At 43.6% G+C, this 17,815-nt stretch overlaps 1 protein-coding gene and 1 pseudogene across 2 annotated transcripts; one reads left to right on the plus strand and one right to left on the minus strand.

Annotated features, from left to right (window-relative positions):
- Positions 1-5,375: 5,375 nt before the first annotated feature.
- On the plus strand, positions 5,376-8,954 carry LOC101028660 (methyl-CpG-binding domain protein 3-like 2B). Its single transcript, XM_074385737.1, has 3 exons — positions 5,376-5,420; positions 8,194-8,771; positions 8,837-8,954. Exons 1-3 carry the CDS (start codon positions 5,376-5,378, stop codon positions 8,856-8,858), a joined length of 645 nt encoding a protein of 214 aa, XP_074241838.1. The 3' UTR covers positions 8,859-8,954.
- On the minus strand, positions 6,231-7,154 carry LOC120362751 (large ribosomal subunit protein eL6 pseudogene; annotated as a pseudogene). Its single transcript, XR_012513480.1, has one exon. The product of XR_012513480.1 is annotated as a large ribosomal subunit protein eL6 pseudogene (transcript).
- Positions 8,955-17,815: the final 8,861 nt, after the last annotated feature.

Genomic DNA, 17,815 nt, shown 5'->3' on the forward strand with positions numbered 1-17,815 from the left:
CAACACTGTAAACACGTGCCCACCAATTTCATGTTCTCAGGGTCACAGAACCTGCAGTCATAATAGCTCTTGCTGGAAACCAATCAATGAAGCAGGAGAATGAATAAATGCTGGGGCACCTGCACCTATCGGATCTCCTCACAGCAAGCAGAACTCACAGATGACAACCGGCTCTACCTTAAGCACTGATCACCAAAGCTGAGGTTGATCCACACCCAAGACAGTGCATACCATGTGGTTCCCTACACGTGAGAAGAAAACCAGCAAAACAAATCCTAGATGCTGTTACAATACAGGGTGCCCTTGTAGGGCAGGACAGGGTGGCAGGAAAAGGCACCTGTGGATGAAGCTGCTATTCTGTTCATTGATTTCAGCGCTGGGTACCTGGGTGTGTTCAGTTAGTGAAAGTTCGTGAAGACGTATGTGTCTGATTTTTTGCACTTTGCTCTATAAAAGTTCTATGGCAATAACCGTTGAGGAAAAGAGAATGAGAATAAACTCCTGATTATGGCCAATCTATAGCAAACTTCCACCTCATACAAGCAACCTCAGGACTATTGCCTTGTATACTGGGAATTTGCCTAAAGAGTAGATTTCGGCCACTCTTTCTACACACACATACACAAAGGTAATAGGTCAGGAGATGAATATGTTCCTTTGCTTCATTATAGTAATCATTTCACAACATATGTGTATCAAAACATCATGAATGCCTTAAATATATACAGTTAAAAACGAAACACGGCCAGGTGCGGTGGCTTGTGTCTCTAATCACAGCACTTTGGGAGGCCGAGGCAGGTGGATCACTTGAGGCCAGGAGTTCAAGACCAGCCTGGCCAACATGGTAAACCCCATCTCTACTAAAATACAAAAATTAGCCTGGCGTGGTGGTGGGCACCTGTAGTCCCAGCTACTCGGGAGGCTGAAGTACAAGAATCCCTTGAAGCCGGGAGGCAGAGGTTGTGGTGATCTGAGATCACGCCATTGCACTTCGGCCTGGGCAACAGAGTGAGACTCCGTCTCAAACAGCTTTTTAAAAACCCAATACCTAATCAATAAACAGATAAAAAATACAATCTCAATAGACACACTGCAGAGTGTCTCTGCAGTGACACTCCATTTTTTCTTATTATTTTTCATGGTCCTTTCCTTGTATTAATCTTCCTGGTTTGGTCTTCTAGGATGTAGTCAGATGCTGGCTATTTTGCCAATTTGGACCTGGGGCTAGGAACTTTAAGACACAATTAGCTTACATATTTAATCACATAGGGCAATTTCGATGTACTGAAGCCTTCCTCAGCATCTCAGCAAACTATTATACAAATACAAATACCCGTGCCGGGGGTCCAGACACCAATCATTTTACATTTTAAAAATAAATTCAAATGTGCCACAAAGCCTGAGACCCCCTGAAATGACAGAAATCTCCCCCTTCTTGACTTACAGTTGAAGGATTTGGAGGTTTTTGTTTTGTTTTGTTTTGTTTTGTTTTGAGACGGAGTCTCGCTCTGTCACCCAGGCTGGAATGCAGTGGCGTGATCTCGGCTCACTGAAAATTCCAACTTCTGGGTTTAAGCGATTCTCCTGCCTCAGTCTACCAAGTCACTGTTATTATAGATGCCTGCCACTATGCCCAACTATGTTTTCTTTTCTTTTCTTTTTTTTTTTTTTTTTTTGAGACAGAGTCTCGCTCTGTCACCCCTGGAGTGCAGTAGTGCAACCTGAGGTCACCGCAACTTCTGCCTCCTGGGTTCGATTCTCCTGTCTCAGCCTCCATCATAGCTGGGATTACAGGCATGCGCCACCACACTGGGCTAATTTTTTATTTTTAGTAGAGATGGGATTTCACCCTGTTGCCCAGGCTGATCTTGAATTCCTGACCTCAAGTGATCCGCCCCCCTTGGCCTCCCAAAGTGCTGGGATTATAGGTGTGAGCCACTGTACCTGGCCTAATTTTTGTATTTTTAGTAGAGATGGGGTTTCCCTTAGTTGGCCAGGCTGGTTGCAAACCCCTGACCTCAAATGATCCACCCACCTCTGACTCCCAAAGTGCTGGGATTACAGGTGTGAGCCACCCCGCCCATCCAGGACTTGGAGTTCTTATAATAATAATAACAATAATAATAATATATTCTGTTTGGAAGGCTGAGGCAGGCAGATCTCTTGAGGTCAGGAATTCAAGACCAGCCTGGCCAACATGCTGAAACCCATCTCTCCTAAGAATATAAAAATCAGCCAGGCATGGAGGCGCATGCCTGTAAACCCAGCTACTTGGGAGGCTGAGGCAGGAGAATCTCTTAACCCAGGAAGCAGAGCTTGCAGTGACCTGAGGTGACGCCACTGCTCTCCAGCCTGAGCAACAGAGAGAGATTATGTCTCAAAAATAAATAAATAAAGGCCGGGCGCGGTGGCTCAAGCCTGTAATCCCAGCACTTTGGGAGGCCCAGGCGGGTGGATCACGAGGTCAAGAGATCGACACCATCCTGGTCAACATGGTGAAACCCCGTCTCTACTAAAAATACTAAAAATTAGCTGGGCATGGTGGCGTGTGCCTGTAATCCCAGCTACTCAGGAGGCTGAGGCAGGAGAATTGCCTGAACCCAGGAGGCGGAGGTTGCGGTGAGCCGAGATCGCGCCATTGCACTCCAGCCTGGGCAACAAGAGCGAAACTCCGTCTCAAAAAAAAAAAAAATAAATAAATAAATAAAATAAAATAAAATAAAATAAAATAAATAAATAAATAATAAATTCTGATTTCCTGGTCCCTCTCATAGGCATCCCGAGACACCGGTCTGGAAGGTGCCCAGGTGTGAAAACACTCCTAGGTTTGTTTTATGTAAACCAAGGTTCAGAACCACAAACTCCAAGCCAACCCGGGAAGTGGTGTGTCATCCTGAGCTGTCCTTTGGACCTTTGGGGATTTAAAAATTCCTATAGCCCAGGGTACATCCAACATCAGTGGAATAAAAATGTGTAGGGACTGGTGCTGCCATTAGGTTTTCAAGGTCTCTGGGAGAATCCAATGTACTTCCAGGTTGGGAAACAACAAAGTACATTTCTTTCCATTTAAACTCTCACTGGCTATATATGAATGGTGCAATGTCTCCACAGCCTTGTCTGCACTTGGTATTGCTGTTTTTTCATGTTAGCCCAACGGAAGTGTGTATGAGTATCTCACTGTGATTTTTATGAGTGTTTATCTGAAGCTAAACAGCATTTAGACATGTGTTCAGAATTGTACTGACCATTTATTTATTCTCTTTTCAGTAGTGCCTACTGAAGTTTTTCATGCATCTTGTATGCAAATTTTCAGTATTTTTTTTTTCTCATTTGACAGACATGTTTCTATTCTGTATTGTGGCTTGATGTACTTTACTGGATGCATGTCATGCAAATATCTTCTCCAACTATGATTTTCCAACACCAGTTTCTAGCTGCATTTTGATTAATAGGAGATCTTCCTTTTTTACATGGATTCTCACTCTGTCACCCAGGCTGGAGTGCAGTATATTGTATCTGTATATTGGAACTCGCTGGGTCGGGGGGTGGGGGGCACCGTACATTGAAATTGCCATGATGTACTTAAATATGTAAGCTAATTATGTCTTAAACTTCCTAGCCCCAGGTCCAAATTGGCAAAATAGCTATCATCTGTCTGCCTTCCCAAGGATGAAACCAGGAAGATTTATACAAGGCAAAGATCATGAAAAATAATAAGAAAAAACAGTAGTCACCACAAAGACCAAGGCTGTTGAGATTGTATTTCTTTTTTTGTCTGTTTAATTATTGGGTATTTTTCTTTTCTTTTTTCTTTTTTTTTGAGATGGAGTCTCACTGAGTCATCCAGGCGGGAGTGCAGTGGTGCAATCTCAGCTCAATGCAACCTCTGCCTCACAGGTTCACACGATTCTCCTGCCTCAACCTTCTAGCTGGGATTACAGGCACCTGCCTCAACCTGAGTAGCTGGGATTACAGGCACCCACCACCATACCCAACTAATTTTTGTATTTTTGGTAGAGACAGGGTTTCACCATGTTGGCCAGGCTGATATCTAACTCCTGACCTCAGGTGATCTGCCCACCTCAGCCTCCCAAAGTGCTGGGATTACAGGTGTGAGCCACCATGTCCAGCTTGATTAATAAGAGCTCTTAATACATCTTTTTCATCTTAATATAATTTAATGTGATCCAAGTTATAATTTTCTCCTTACCATTTTGCATTTTGTGGTACTGAAAAGAGAGATTGTCTCTCACTCGGGGTGTGTAGCTGCTTTTCAACCTATTATTTAATTAAAGCTATTCTGTCTTGTAGTTAGAACTGCAGTTAAGAATGTAAGAAATTGGCTGGATGAGGTGGCTCACACCTGTAATCACAGCACTTTGAGAAACGGAGGGAGGATCACTTGAGCCTGGGCAACATGGCAAAGTGAGACCAGCCTGGGCAACATGGCAAACCCTGTGTCCAAAAAAAAACACAAAACAACAACAACAAAAAAAAAACAGGGAGAAAATAAGATGAGATTGAACTTAGCAAAAGGCTAGATTACTAAAGTGAAAGTTCAAAAGCAGATATCACAACCAAGGCATGCAGTGAGCAACACTGGAAGACCATTGGGCATTATTTTCTGTATGAATATATATATATATATTTTAGATGGAGTTTTACTCTTGTCCCCCAAGCTGGAGTACAATGGTGGAATCTCGGCTCATTACAACCTTTGCCTCCTAGGTTCAAGCGATTCTCCTGCCTCAGCCTTCCAAGTAGCTGGGATTACAGGTTGGCTGCCACCACACCTGACTAATCTTTGTATTTTTAGTAGAGACAGAGTTTCACCATGTTGGCTAAGTTTGTCTCAAACTCCTGACCTCAGGTGATCCACCCACCTTGGCCTCCCAAAGTGATGGGATTAAAGATGTGAGCCACCATACCCAGCATGGATGAACATTTACATTGTCTTTAATTTTTGTTACTAAATCAAATATGACATGAAAATTTACGTACATAGACAATTCCATCCCTATTTCTATAGAATGCTTTCAAAGATGTTTGAAAGAATGGGAGAAAAGGGAAACATATCCAAAATGCTGATATTAACTGCAAGTACCACCCCCCCACACACACACACCAAAACATATTAAATTATTTTCTACTAACAGTCTATATTGGTAACACCACAATGGATTCCATATAAGGATTTAGAAATGCCTCAACTCCAATGGGTGGAGACAGGGTGTTCCCTGTGGATTAGCCACTAATTGCATTATCACTCCCTCCCTATATAAAAGGGGAACCAGAGGCAGAAGTCACTGCATTTTCAGCAAGCCAGGGGCTGTCTGCATCTCAGGAGTGGGATCAGCAGGAGAAACTCAACAGCCATGGGAGAGCCTGGGTCCAGATCTTTTCCAAACCCGCCTGTTCTGGTGAGTATGGGATCCTTACTGACCACAAGAATGTCCATTTGTGTCCTTTTTCTTCCTGTAAAACATCTTGGCAGTTAGCAGGGAGTTGTTCTTAAAACTAGATGCTATGTGGTGGAAAGTTATACCCTAGGTGTTAATAACTGTTGAATAATATTTAAGGTATTCTCATTTTTCCCCATGAAGCTATATGGGAATAATAGCTCCGATTTTTTTTTTTTAATCTAACATCACTAGGAAGGGGAAGAAGTATTATTTAGCCTTGTACTCTTCAAATTATCTCCCTCTCTGGAAAGTTCTTGAACCAGAAATTGCTTGGTCCCTTTTTAAAAAATAGTTCTCTGGTAAAATTTCCTGATTAGCTAGTCCTTCCCTAAACTCACTGTCACAATTCACTGTAGTGAATTTTTCTTTTCTGTTTCTCCCTTTCTCCCCCCTCCATCCCTGTCTCTCCCTTCTTGTTCATTACGGAACTTAAATATGTCTGATATTCTATCCCGTTGGAAACAGATGCTCTGTGCTACAAAGAAAAGTCAGTACTGAGACAGTGGATCTCTCAGCAAGGCAATCTTTACTTTCTGCAGAATGGGTACTCCTGTTAGCCATCTTGCCATGACAGTACCGTTTCTGCAGAAAGTAAAGATTGCCTTGCCGAGAGATCCTTTGTCTCAGTGCTGACTTTTCTTTGCGGCACCAAGCATATGTTTCCAACAATCAGAAATTTGTTTTTAGTGTGCTTATTATGTCTTCCTTTTCACCAAGATGAAAATCAATGGAGTGGTGACTTGATGAAGTTTATTTCTTTTTTTTTTTTTTTTTTTTTTGGTTATTTAATTAGATTATTAGGACATTTGAAATACCAATTTGTGAGGATAAATTCCATTTGTTAGGGCAAACACAGATCGCAGGTAGCCCTGGAGCTGAGGAATAGCTTTGATTTTTGGTAAAATTTGTGAGTCCACAGCTTTCTGATCAATCTTGCGCTGCTCTGTAATCTCGTATTTCTCTTTTTCTGTGTCGAAGATCTCACCTTCCTGGTGTCTGGGCTTTCGCAGCTTCTTCTTCTTGAAGTAAGCATCAGTAAGATGTTTTGGAATTTTTACATTGCTGATATCAATTTTGGTTGAGGTGGCAATGACAAATTTCTGGTGTGTTCTTCGCAGAGGAACTCGATTGAGGACCAGAGGTCCAGTCACAAGTAATAAGCCACTAGCCAGCTGCTTCAGGAAAACCACCCTCTTGCCCCTGTGGCGTCCAGTGAGGATGATCAGAATGGTCCCGGGGGTAATGCTGGCTCGCAGTTTTCTCACGTGCTGACTAAAGGGTTTCTTGCCGTGGCTCAACAGCTTTCGAGGCACATCTTCAGTAGGATAATACCTAGGCATTTTGCGAAGTTTAACCACCCGGGTACCGCCGTTTTTGTCACCACCAACTGGTTTTGTAACAGTTGCAAGAACCTTCTCCTTCTTTTTTTTTTCAACCTTGGATTTAGCGGCTGAGTACTTCCTCTTGTACATGGCCTTTCTGGAGTACATGGCAGATCGGGAATACCTGCCGATTCCTCTGACAAGGACAGGATTGCGGCTGCAATGGGGCTTCCCCTTCTTGGGCTTTTTAGCCTTGAGGTGACCCTTTTTCACTTTGCTACCAGCATCAGCCTTCTTGGCTTCAGGTTTCTTCTCTTTAGTATCCGGCTTCTCAACTTTTTCACCCGCCATCTTGCAAGATGGGAAAGAGCTGATGAAGTTTATTTCTAGAGCAGAGTTTTTTCTGCACAGGTTGGCACATCATAGGTGCCCTGTAACTAAGGGGAGTAAATAATTTTCCCTCCAAACTGGAACATCTTGGGTAGTGTAAGGGGTAGTATTAATCTTTATGCCCAGAACAACAGAAATGAAATGAGAAGGACAGAAGTGAAGGCTTTAAAATGAAAAGTGCACTGATGAAGTTTGTGGTTCAAACAGCTTCATGAAACCACAGTCTTCCAATTTGAGACAGAGCAAGAATGGATTTCAAATCTTAGGGAGCACTTCATCATCTTTTGCAGCATGTCATCAAAACAGTCTCTCATCGTATAATTCTAGTTAATTGAACTTATTAGAAACAGAAAGGAAACACGGTGTGCTGAGGTTTTTCTTCATGAGCAGGAGTTCAGGTGAAGATGGGATCTGGGTGTGGCAGTGAGTATTTAAGGGTTGGAGAGTGCACGATTTTCTTTGGAGACCAGGGAGTCAAGGAGCTATGAAAATGATGTGTCCTGAAGCACAGCAAAATAGATACAGATAAACCTGAGGTCTTGGGTAACAGGGAACTCCGGGATCCCAGTGTCCTGTTGGGGATGGGTCAGGAGGCACCAGCATGTGTGTAGCTGACAGTGGCAGGGAAGAGAAGAGAGGGGGTCCTCTGAGGAGGGTGAGCAGGAATATGGTCTGGAATTGGCCCTGGGTCATGACTTTGAGCTTTTGGTCCTTGGCTCACATCAGCCCAGTGAGGTCCCAGGACCCAGTGTTGATGCCTGGAGCCTCTGCCAGCAGCATCAGCATCACACGGAGAAATGCAGACTCTTGGGTCCATCCTAGACTTCACAGGGTTCAGGTCCAGAGATCTGAGTTCAACAAACCCTGCAGGTGCTGAGGATGGATGGTGTCATCTGAGACCCATTTCCCCAGAAAGAGAGGCTGGTGGGGAGATTGCACTGAGCTGAGAGAAGCCCCCAGAGCTGATCTTTTCCAGCTTCCATTTGGATGAAATTTCACATTTTCTTTTCTATTGAAAGGGGAAGCTCAAAAGAAGCATGATACCCTGGGCCTTACAGAAGAAACGAGATATCCACGTGGCCAAGGCCCATCGAAGACGAGCTGCCAGGGCTGCCCTCCCCATGAGACTCACTAGCTGTATCTTCCGGAAGCCAGTGACAAAGATCAGGTCTCATCCTGACAACCAGGTCAGACACAAAATAGGCGAGGAGCAGCTGGAGAAGCCACGGCAGCTCTGCGCCTACCAGAGAATGCAGGCCCTGCCCCCCTGCAGCAGCCAAGGAGAAGGCTCTGCAAGTCCACTGGATTTGGACAGCATCTTAAGTGTTCTTGATCCGGGCATGGCTGGGGGATCTCTGGACAGAGCTGGTGCTGAGCTCACACACGGCCGGCCTGAGCCCACCCCTGGGCAGCTTCCAGCTGGAGTAGGGGCTCCCCCAGGAGTGGGTTGTCAGCTCCCACCGCCCCTCTCTGGCCAATTGGTGACTCAAGCAGATATCCGGAGACAAGCCCGGAAGGTGAAGAAAGCCAGGGAGAGACTGGCCAAGGCCTTGCAGACTGACAGACTGGCCAAGGAGGCAGACAGACATGCTGAGGAGTAGATGAAGTAGAGGAGGGGGCGCTGAGAAGCTGTGGGGTGTGGCTCCGGGTGAGGGAAGTCAGCGGTGACAGTCCTGGGTTTTAGGTCCCTATCTTTTAATGCCCGTCCTCTTTGCTACTATGAATTGTCACACTTTCTCCTTCCTCACCTATTCTTTATTAAAAGCATTTAAAGGCAACAGGTGTAAAAAGTGGATGGTTTTGTGGTAAGAAATTTGGTCTCCTGGGACAGAGAGGGAGACCTTTACATGTCATTGTATACCTCGATTTCTGTTTACCAGGATTTTAATTAGTTTATCTTTCTTTTTTTTTGAGATGGAGTTTTGCTCTTGTTGCCCTGGCTGGAGTGCAATGGCATGATCTTGGTTCACTTCACTACAACCTCTGCCTCCGAGGTTCAAGCGATCCTACTGCTTCAGCCTCCTGAATAGCTAGGATGTCAGGCATGTGCCACCATGTCCCACTAATTTTGTATTTTTAGTGGAGACATGGTTTCTCCATGTTGGTCAAGCTGGTCTCGAACTCCCAACCTCAGATGATATACCCTCCTCGATCTCCCAAAGTACTGGAAGTACAGGTGTGAGCCACTGTGACCAGCCTGATTTTAATTAGTTTTTCTATTAAATTCTAGTTTAACTTTAAATAAGTCTAAAAGATGAAATTACATTGCAGAAGTTTTAAGTGAAATGGTTATGTTACATAATTTAACATTAAATTTTTATTTTTTACACAAAAAACCTTGAAGATATAAATTTTTATTTTTTTTACTTAAAAATTTTTTTATAAAAAAGTGCTAATGCAACAAATTTTTATTTTTAAATTACATTTTTATTTTTTAGATTCAGGGGTACCTGTATTTGTCCATTTTATTAATATATTGCTTACCGATATGGATTTGGTTTCTAGTGTACTTGTCACCCAAATGGTGAACATAGAACACCAAAGTTAATTTTTTTGTTGTTTTTATAAAATATAACTTTTAACCAAGAAATTATTAATCTATGCTGAAGGATCATTTAGTTTTGTAGTCATATATATATATTTGAAGTCACACACACACACACACACACACACACACACACACAATTTTTTTTTTACTTGCTCTGCCGCCCAGGCTGGAATGCATGTTGGTCAGGCTGGTCTCGAACTGCTGACCTTGTGAGCCTCCTGCCTTGGCCTCCCAAAGTGCTGGGATTACAGGTATGAGTCACCAAGTCTGGCTCCCCATCATTTTTTTTTTTTTTTTGAAACAGTCTCATTCTGTCATCCAGGCTGGAGAGTGCAATGGCGTGACCTTGGCTCACTGCAACCTCTGCCTCCCGGGTTCAAGTGAGTCTCCTGCCTCAGCCTCTCAAGTATCTAGGATTACAGGTGCCTGTCACCATGCATGGCTAATTTTTGTATTTTTAGTAGAGACGGGGTTTTGCCAAGTTGGCCAGGCTGGTCTCAAACTTCAGACCTCAGATGATCTGCCTGCCTTGGCTTCCCAGAATGCTGGGATTACAGGCGTAAACCACAGCACCTGGCCTCCAGCTACTTTCCTTTTTCCTGACTGAGAAAACACAGTGGTCCTTGACTGCTCTATGACCTGGCTAGCTGTCTATTCTCCACTGTACGATTAGAGGTACTCTGGGCTCTAGAAGGTGTCAGGGAGCATTCCAAGGCATGGACCAAGCTGTGTAGGATGTTGCCCTACACAATTGTGATGAGAAATTTGGTTCTGTGGGGCAGAGAGGGAGACGTTTATTACACCTGTAATCTCAGCACTTTGGGAGACTGAGGCGGGTGGATCATCTGAGGTCGGGAGTTCGAGACCAGCCTGATCAACATGGAGAAATCAAGTCGCTACTAAAAATATAAAATTAACTGGGCGTGGTGGCACATGCCTGTAATCCCAGCTACTATGGAGGCTGAGGCAGGAGGATCACTTGAACCTAGGAGGTGGAGTATCAACACGCTGCTGAACACGTAGAAACTAGCTCCTCCCTCAGTTTCCTTGAATATTCACACAAACCCCAAAACCCGACCCTCTTGTTAAAGACAGGCCTGGTGTCACATCTCCTTTCTCGCTGCCCATCACGAGGACTCTGGATGTAAGTTCCCCCTAATAAATACTTGGGATGGATTATCCTAGAGGCATCCTTCAGGTTCTTCTGTCTTGAAATCCCAACTGATGTCATCTTGAGATGGTCTGGGATAGCCCCTTGAGGAACCTCCCCTGACGCCACCTTTGAGGCATCTCTAGCAGTAGGTTTGGCCATAGGGAAAAACACTGGATAAGTCAGTATCGAGTCAAACCGGATTTTTTAAAATTTTAGATATTAGCTCAATCCCCAAAGTAGGAACTAAATATAGCTAAAAACTATACAGAATACACTTGGGAGAGCTGGGATGGCTTTGCCAATATTAGATATAATAGATTTTAAGCCAAAAATGCTTACACAAGAAACCAACAAGGTCGTTACAGTTCGCGCTTGAACAAGAGTTTGAACTGCATCGACCTATTGATATATGGATTTTTCTTCCATGTCTGCCACCCCTGACACAGCAAGACCAGCTCCTCCCCTTCCTCCTCCTCCACAGTCTACTCAACCTAAAGACGACGACGATGGAGACTTTTATGATGATCTGCTTCATATTTTTTCTTCCTTAGAAATTTTTTCTCTTTATTTCCTTTCTCTTACTCTTTCTTCCTTCCCTTCCTTTCTCCTCTCTCTCCCTTGCTTCCTTCCCTTTCTCTCTTTCTTTCATTTTTTTTGACAGAGTTTCACTCTTGTTATCCAGGCTTCAGTACACTCTTGTTACCCAGGCTGCAGTGCAATGGCTTGCTCTCAGTTCACTGCAACCTCCACCTCCTGGGTTCAAGCAATTCTCCTGCCTCAGCCTCCCAAGTAGCTGGGGTTACATGCACCTGCCACCATGCTTGGCTAATTTTTATATCTTTAGTAGAGATGGGATTTCGTCACGTTGGCCAGGCTAGTCTCAAACTGACCTAATGTGATCTTCCCTCCTTGGCCTCTCAAAGTGCTGGGATTACAGGCGTGAGCCACAGCAACTGGCCCTTATGATTTTCTTAACATTTTATTTTCTCTAGCTTACTTTATTGTATTAATATAGTATATAACACACACGGCATACAAAATATGTGCTAATCAAGCATATATTTGGGAGAACTTCTGGTCAATAGGCAACTATTAGTAAAGTTTTAGGGAAGTCAGAAGTTTTATGTGGATTTTCTTTTTTTTCTGAGACAGAGTCTTGCTCTGTCATGCAGGCTGAAGTACAATGGCATGATCTCAGCTCACTGCATCCCAGGTTCAAACGATTCTCCTGCCTCAGCCTCCTAAGTAGCTGGGATTACAGGCATGTACCACCACGGCTGGCTAATTTTTGTATTTTTAGTAGAGACCATGTTGATCAGGCTGGTCTCAAACTCCTGACCTAGTGATCTGCCCGCCTTGACCTTCCCAAGTGCTGGGATTACAGGTGTGAACCACTGCGCCCGGCCTCCCACGTTTCTTAAATGATCTGCATCATCAAATGTGGTGCTTTAATTACGTGCTATCCGGTTGTTCCTCATTACTTGGACAAGGATGGGTATTATCTCTGAGACTAGATTGCTTAGCTCTGTGGGGGTGTGCGCCTCAGCACATGCTCTTACAAAAACCTACTTCCCCTATTCTCTTCTTGTAGTTAGAACGCTGGGTGCAAACAAGTAATTGCTATGTGTTTGGCTATGAATGATAATATAGGGAATTAGATTCCCAGCTGTTGAGATGAATATTGATGAATGCTGAGTGTATGATAGAATATATTGTTTGCTGAGAACAATGGCAAGGAAAAACCTAGCCACCCCTCACTCCAAGTGGAAAACCATGTCAGGCATTCAAAAGTGGCAGGACAATGTATAAATATCACACACTGGGGGCCAGGCACGGTGGCTCAAGCCTGTAATCCCAGCACTTTGGGAGGCCGAGGTGGGTGGATCATGAGGTCAAGAGATCGAGACCATCCTGGTCAACATGGTGAAACCCCGTCTCTACTAAAAATACAAAAAAAAAATTAGCTGGCCATGGTGGCGCATGCCTGTGGTCCCAGCTACTAAGGAGGCTGAGGCAGGAGAATTGCCTGAACCCAGGAGGCGGAGGTTGCGGTGAGCTGAGATCGCGCCATTGCACTCCAGCCTGGGTAACAAGAGCGAAACTCCATCTCAAAAAAAAAAAAAAAAAAAAAAAAAAAAAAATCACACACCGGTTACAACAATTCTTCGAGATATCTGACCCTGCCCCCATGGCTCCCTCATGGAGAACACCTTTTAGTTTGTCTATGATCAGTGGTAAGTGGGTAACAGCTGCCTACTTGGTAAATTTTTGAGTTATGAGAAAATACAGAATACGTTAATAATAATCACCTGTTCAGAAGAGAGTAAATACGTGGATCAGAATCTTCTTGGGGTCTTCAGCCTGGAATGCTGTCAGTCTCTGAGGTTCTCAGGCTGGAAGGCTCCTGGCCCCTCGGATAGTCCCACTTTGCCGTTCCATCTGGGTGTCTGCCTCTCAGGTCCTTCAGTGCCGCCTGGGTGAGGGTCTCTCCAGCCAAGCTGATACTCGGTACCCAGCAGCAGAGGATCCATCTTTTTTTTTTTTTTTTTAAAGACGGAGTGTGGATCTGTCACCCAGGCTGGAGTGCAGTGACGTAATCTTGGCTCACTGCAACCTCTGCCTCCTGGGTTCAAGAGATTCTCCTGCCTCAGCCTCCTGAGTAGCTGGGATTACAAGCACCCGCCACCACACTCAGCTAATTTTGTATTTTTAGTAGAGACAGGGCTTCAGCCTATTGGCCAGGCTGGTCTCAAACTCCTGACTCCAGGTGATCTGCCTGCCTCAGTCTCCCAAAGTGCTGGGATTTCAGGCGTGAGCCACTGCACCCACTTGCATTCATGTTTAAAGAACAATTTAACAGAAAAGTAGGATCAAACGTAATAAGCACACGTGTTTTGTATATATGTAAAAATGTAAATTCATTAAACAATGCTAGGCAATGTGCTTTGCATATGAATATATGCTTAGATGTTATTAATATGTATTTGGATGTATATAATGTATGTGTATGAAATTCAGAGTAGAAGTATATACACCAAATAAATAATGATATTTGCCTGCTCTGGGAAACATGGAGGAGAGAAATTAGACTGTCTGGGGAGCCAACGAGAGACTACTTGTTTGTGAAATGTTATTTTTAAAAGACTCAAAGTGAGCACTTTGGCAGATTAAGGCTAGCAGATCACAAGGTCAGGAGTTGGAGACCAGCCTGGCCAACATGGCGAAGCCCAGTCTTTATTAAAAATACAAAAATTAGCTGGGAGTGGTGGTGCACACCTGTAATCCCAGTTACTTGGGAGGCTGAGGCAGGAGAACTGCTTAAACCCAGGAGGCAGAGGTCACAGTGAGCTGAGATCGTGCCACTGCATTCTAGCCTGGGTAACAGAGCAAGCCTCTGTCTTAAAAAAAAAAAAAAAAAAAAAGACTCAAAGTGAATATAACAAAATGTAATTGTCCATTCTGAGTGATTGGACTATAGATGTTTGATATTGTATAATTGCCTGATTTAAAATGTAAAAAATAGGCCAGGTGTGGTGTCTCATGCCTGTAATCCCAACACTTTGGGAGGTCGAGGTGAGTGGATTACCCGAGGTCAGGAGTTCGAGACCAGCCTTGCCAACATGGCAAAACCCCATCTCTACTTAAAATACAAAAATTAGCCAGACGTGGTGGTGGGCGCCTGTAACTGCAGCTAGCCGGTAGGCTGAGGAAAGAGAATCACTTGAACCCAGGAGGCGGAGGTTGCAGTGAGCTGAGATCACCCACTGCACTCCAGTCTGGGTGACACAGTGAGACGCTGTCTCAATAAATAAATAAAAATAAAATGTAAAAAATAGACTTTTTTCCCCCAGGTAGTGTTTATTGGAGGCATATCTGAACCTATAAATGAAAGACTTGGGGCAGGCTTCCCTCCAAATTCATATTATTGAAATATTTTGTTTCATCTTGGTTAATGGGAGCAAGTAGAATACTCATTTCCCATGCATGAAAACTATATACTTCTTTCTTCATATCCAAAATAATGGTTCTGGCACATGTATTAGATGTGACCATCCATTTAAAGTGACTCTATATTTCGAATCCTGTTTGTATCATAGTTTTTTCCATGATGTATGAAGTAGACGATGTGGTGGCTCAGGCTCGGATGCAGACTAGCCGGCATCTCCCTGTGTTCTAATCCCTGCAGCTGCCAGATGTAGAGCAAAGAAAAAAAATCCCAGATGGCCAGTGAAATTTGAATTTCTCATAAGCAGTAAATAATTTTTAATAGCGGTATATACTAAATATTTCTTGTCCCATATTTTAGCCTCCCAAGTAGCTGGGATTACAGGCATCCACCACCAAACACAACTAATTTTTGTATTTTTAGTAGAGACGGGGGTTTCACCATGTTGGCCAGGCTGGTCTGGAACTCCTGACCTCAGGTGGTCTGCCGCCTCAGCCTCCCAAAGTGTTGGGATTATAGGTGTGAGCCGCTGCGTCTGGCCCTAACTATCTATTATCTATCTATCAAACAGGCTGCTTTGGGGATGACTTCCTGTCACTGGAAAGCATTAAGCAGAGGTCATTTGACTGTCTGGTGAGGAAAGAATTTATTATTATTATTATTTGTTGGTTTTTGAGTTGGAGTCTTGCTCTGTCTCCCAGGCTGGAGAGAAATGGCACGATCTCAGCACACTGCAACCCACACCTCCTGGGTTCAAGTGATTCTCCTGTCTCAGCCACCTGAGTAGCTGGGATTACAGGTACCAAGCTAATTTTTTTATTTTTTAGTAGAGACAGGGTTTCACCATGTTGGCCAGGCTGGTCTCAAACTTCTGACCTCAGGTGATCTGCCCTCCTCAGCCTCCCGAAGTGCTGGAATTACAGGTGTGAGCCACTGGGCCCCGTCTGTTAACTTTCAAAATATTCCTTTTCCTTTGCAATAGGCTACCCTCTGCTGCATCTTCTTTGCTATGCGTCTCTTGTTTAAATTCGTTTAAACTAAGAAGACAAACAGAGGTCACATTATGACCATCAACAATTGAATCATTACATATTATATGTATGTATATGTAAATCCCAGCTGTGCCCCATAAATTTGCACAATTGTTATGGATTAGTTAAAAATCATTATTTTTGGTAGAGACGGGGGTTTCACCATGTTAGCCAGGCTGGTCTCGAACTCCGGACCTCAAGTGGTCTGTCCACCTTGGCTTCCCAAAGTTCTGGTATTACAGGTGTCAGCCACCTGTAATGCCTGGCCAGGGAGTTAGATTTCTTAGCATCATCAAACTACACTTGCCATTCTTTTACCCCTGTGGTCTCATTCATCTCCACTAGAGGGAGACAGGGGACGCAGTACAAACTGCATGGTTCTCTAATCCCATAAACACAACATGAAGTAAGTTTGCCTTCTTATAATCTGAACAATTTATGGTGTGCAAGAAAATACAGATCCATTCACTCATGAAATATTTATTGACCGTGTACAACACGGTTTGCATCCCAAAACATTAGTTGAAAAAATATTGAAAAACTGGAAAGTATATTAGAATTTAAAACATTGTTTAAATGTTTTATGTATCCCCAAACCAAAATTATTAAAATTTTAATTTCCTGTTTGTGTTTAAATTTTTGTAAGATTTTAAAATAACTTTTTCATTATTTTTGGAGTCAGATTCTTGCTGTTTCCCAGGCTGGAGTGTAGTGGCGTCATCTTGGCTCACTGCAGCCTTGACCTCCTGGGCTCAAGCCATCCTCCCACCTCAGCCTCCTGAGTACATGGGATTACAGGTGCACACCACTATGCCCAGTGCTTTCCTGGTTTTAATGGAAGTAAATTCATCAATAATATCTTCAAAATCAACTTCTGGGAAAAAAATGAACCATTAACTACATATGTATTATATATATTGAAATATTAATATTTCTTTTTTCTGCTTGTCATAATATGAATATCTTTTCAACTCATTAACCCTTTTAGAACTTGTTTTTGGATGGCTGCCTGGTAACCTCTAGTGTACCTGTGTCATAGCGTACTGAACATCAGCTTGTGTCATTTCCAACTTTTCACTACTGTATATAACACTGCGACAAACATCTTCAAGCTGCAACTTAAACACTCTACTATTGAAGTGCTTTTAAAATCAGTAGTGAGTTACCACTGGAAAGAAGCTTATATGTCTTTCTTATTGTCTGACTGAAGAAAAACATTTATGACTATACAGAAGCTGCTCAAACATTCCCAAACTGTAAAAAATACATCATTAGAAATATAGTACTTTGGCCAGGCAGTGGCTCACACCTATAATTCCAGCACTCTGGGAGTCCAAGTGTGCTGGTTGAATGGATGATGTGACACACCTTACTCACACAGGTGGTGACTGGCAACTCATAAAGTGATGAATGATTAGGAGGGAGGATTGTTTGAGCCCAGGAGTTCACAACCAGCCCAGGGAACATAGCAAAACTCTGTCTCTACCAAAAAAAAAAAAAAAGTAGCCAGGTATGGTGGTGGACACCTGTCATCCCAGCTACTTTGGAGGCTGAGGTGGGAAGATTGCTTGAGCCCAGGATGTCAAGGCTGCAGTGAGCCATGATCATGCCATTTCATTCTAGCCTGGACAACAGAGCAAGACCCTGTCTCTATCTCTAACAGAAAAGATAGTAATTTGAAGTTTGTTTATTTATTTATTTGTTGAGACACAGTTTCATTCTGTTGCCAGGCTGGAGTGCAACGGTGCAATTTCAGCTCACAGCAACCTCCACCTCCCAGGTTCAAGCAATTCTTGGGGTTCAGCCTCCCGAGTTGCTGGGATTACAGGCGCCTGCCACCATGCCCGGCTACTTTTTGTATTACAAGCAGAGATGGGATTTCGCCATGTTGGCCGGGCTGGTCTCAAACTCCTGACCTCAAGTGATCCACCCACCTCAGTCTCCCAGAGTGTTGGGATTACAG

Source organism: Saimiri boliviensis, chromosome 14 (genome assembly GCF_048565385.1).
Source record: "Saimiri boliviensis isolate mSaiBol1 chromosome 14, mSaiBol1.pri, whole genome shotgun sequence".
NCBI lineage: Eukaryota > Metazoa > Chordata > Mammalia > Primates > Cebidae > Saimiri > Saimiri boliviensis.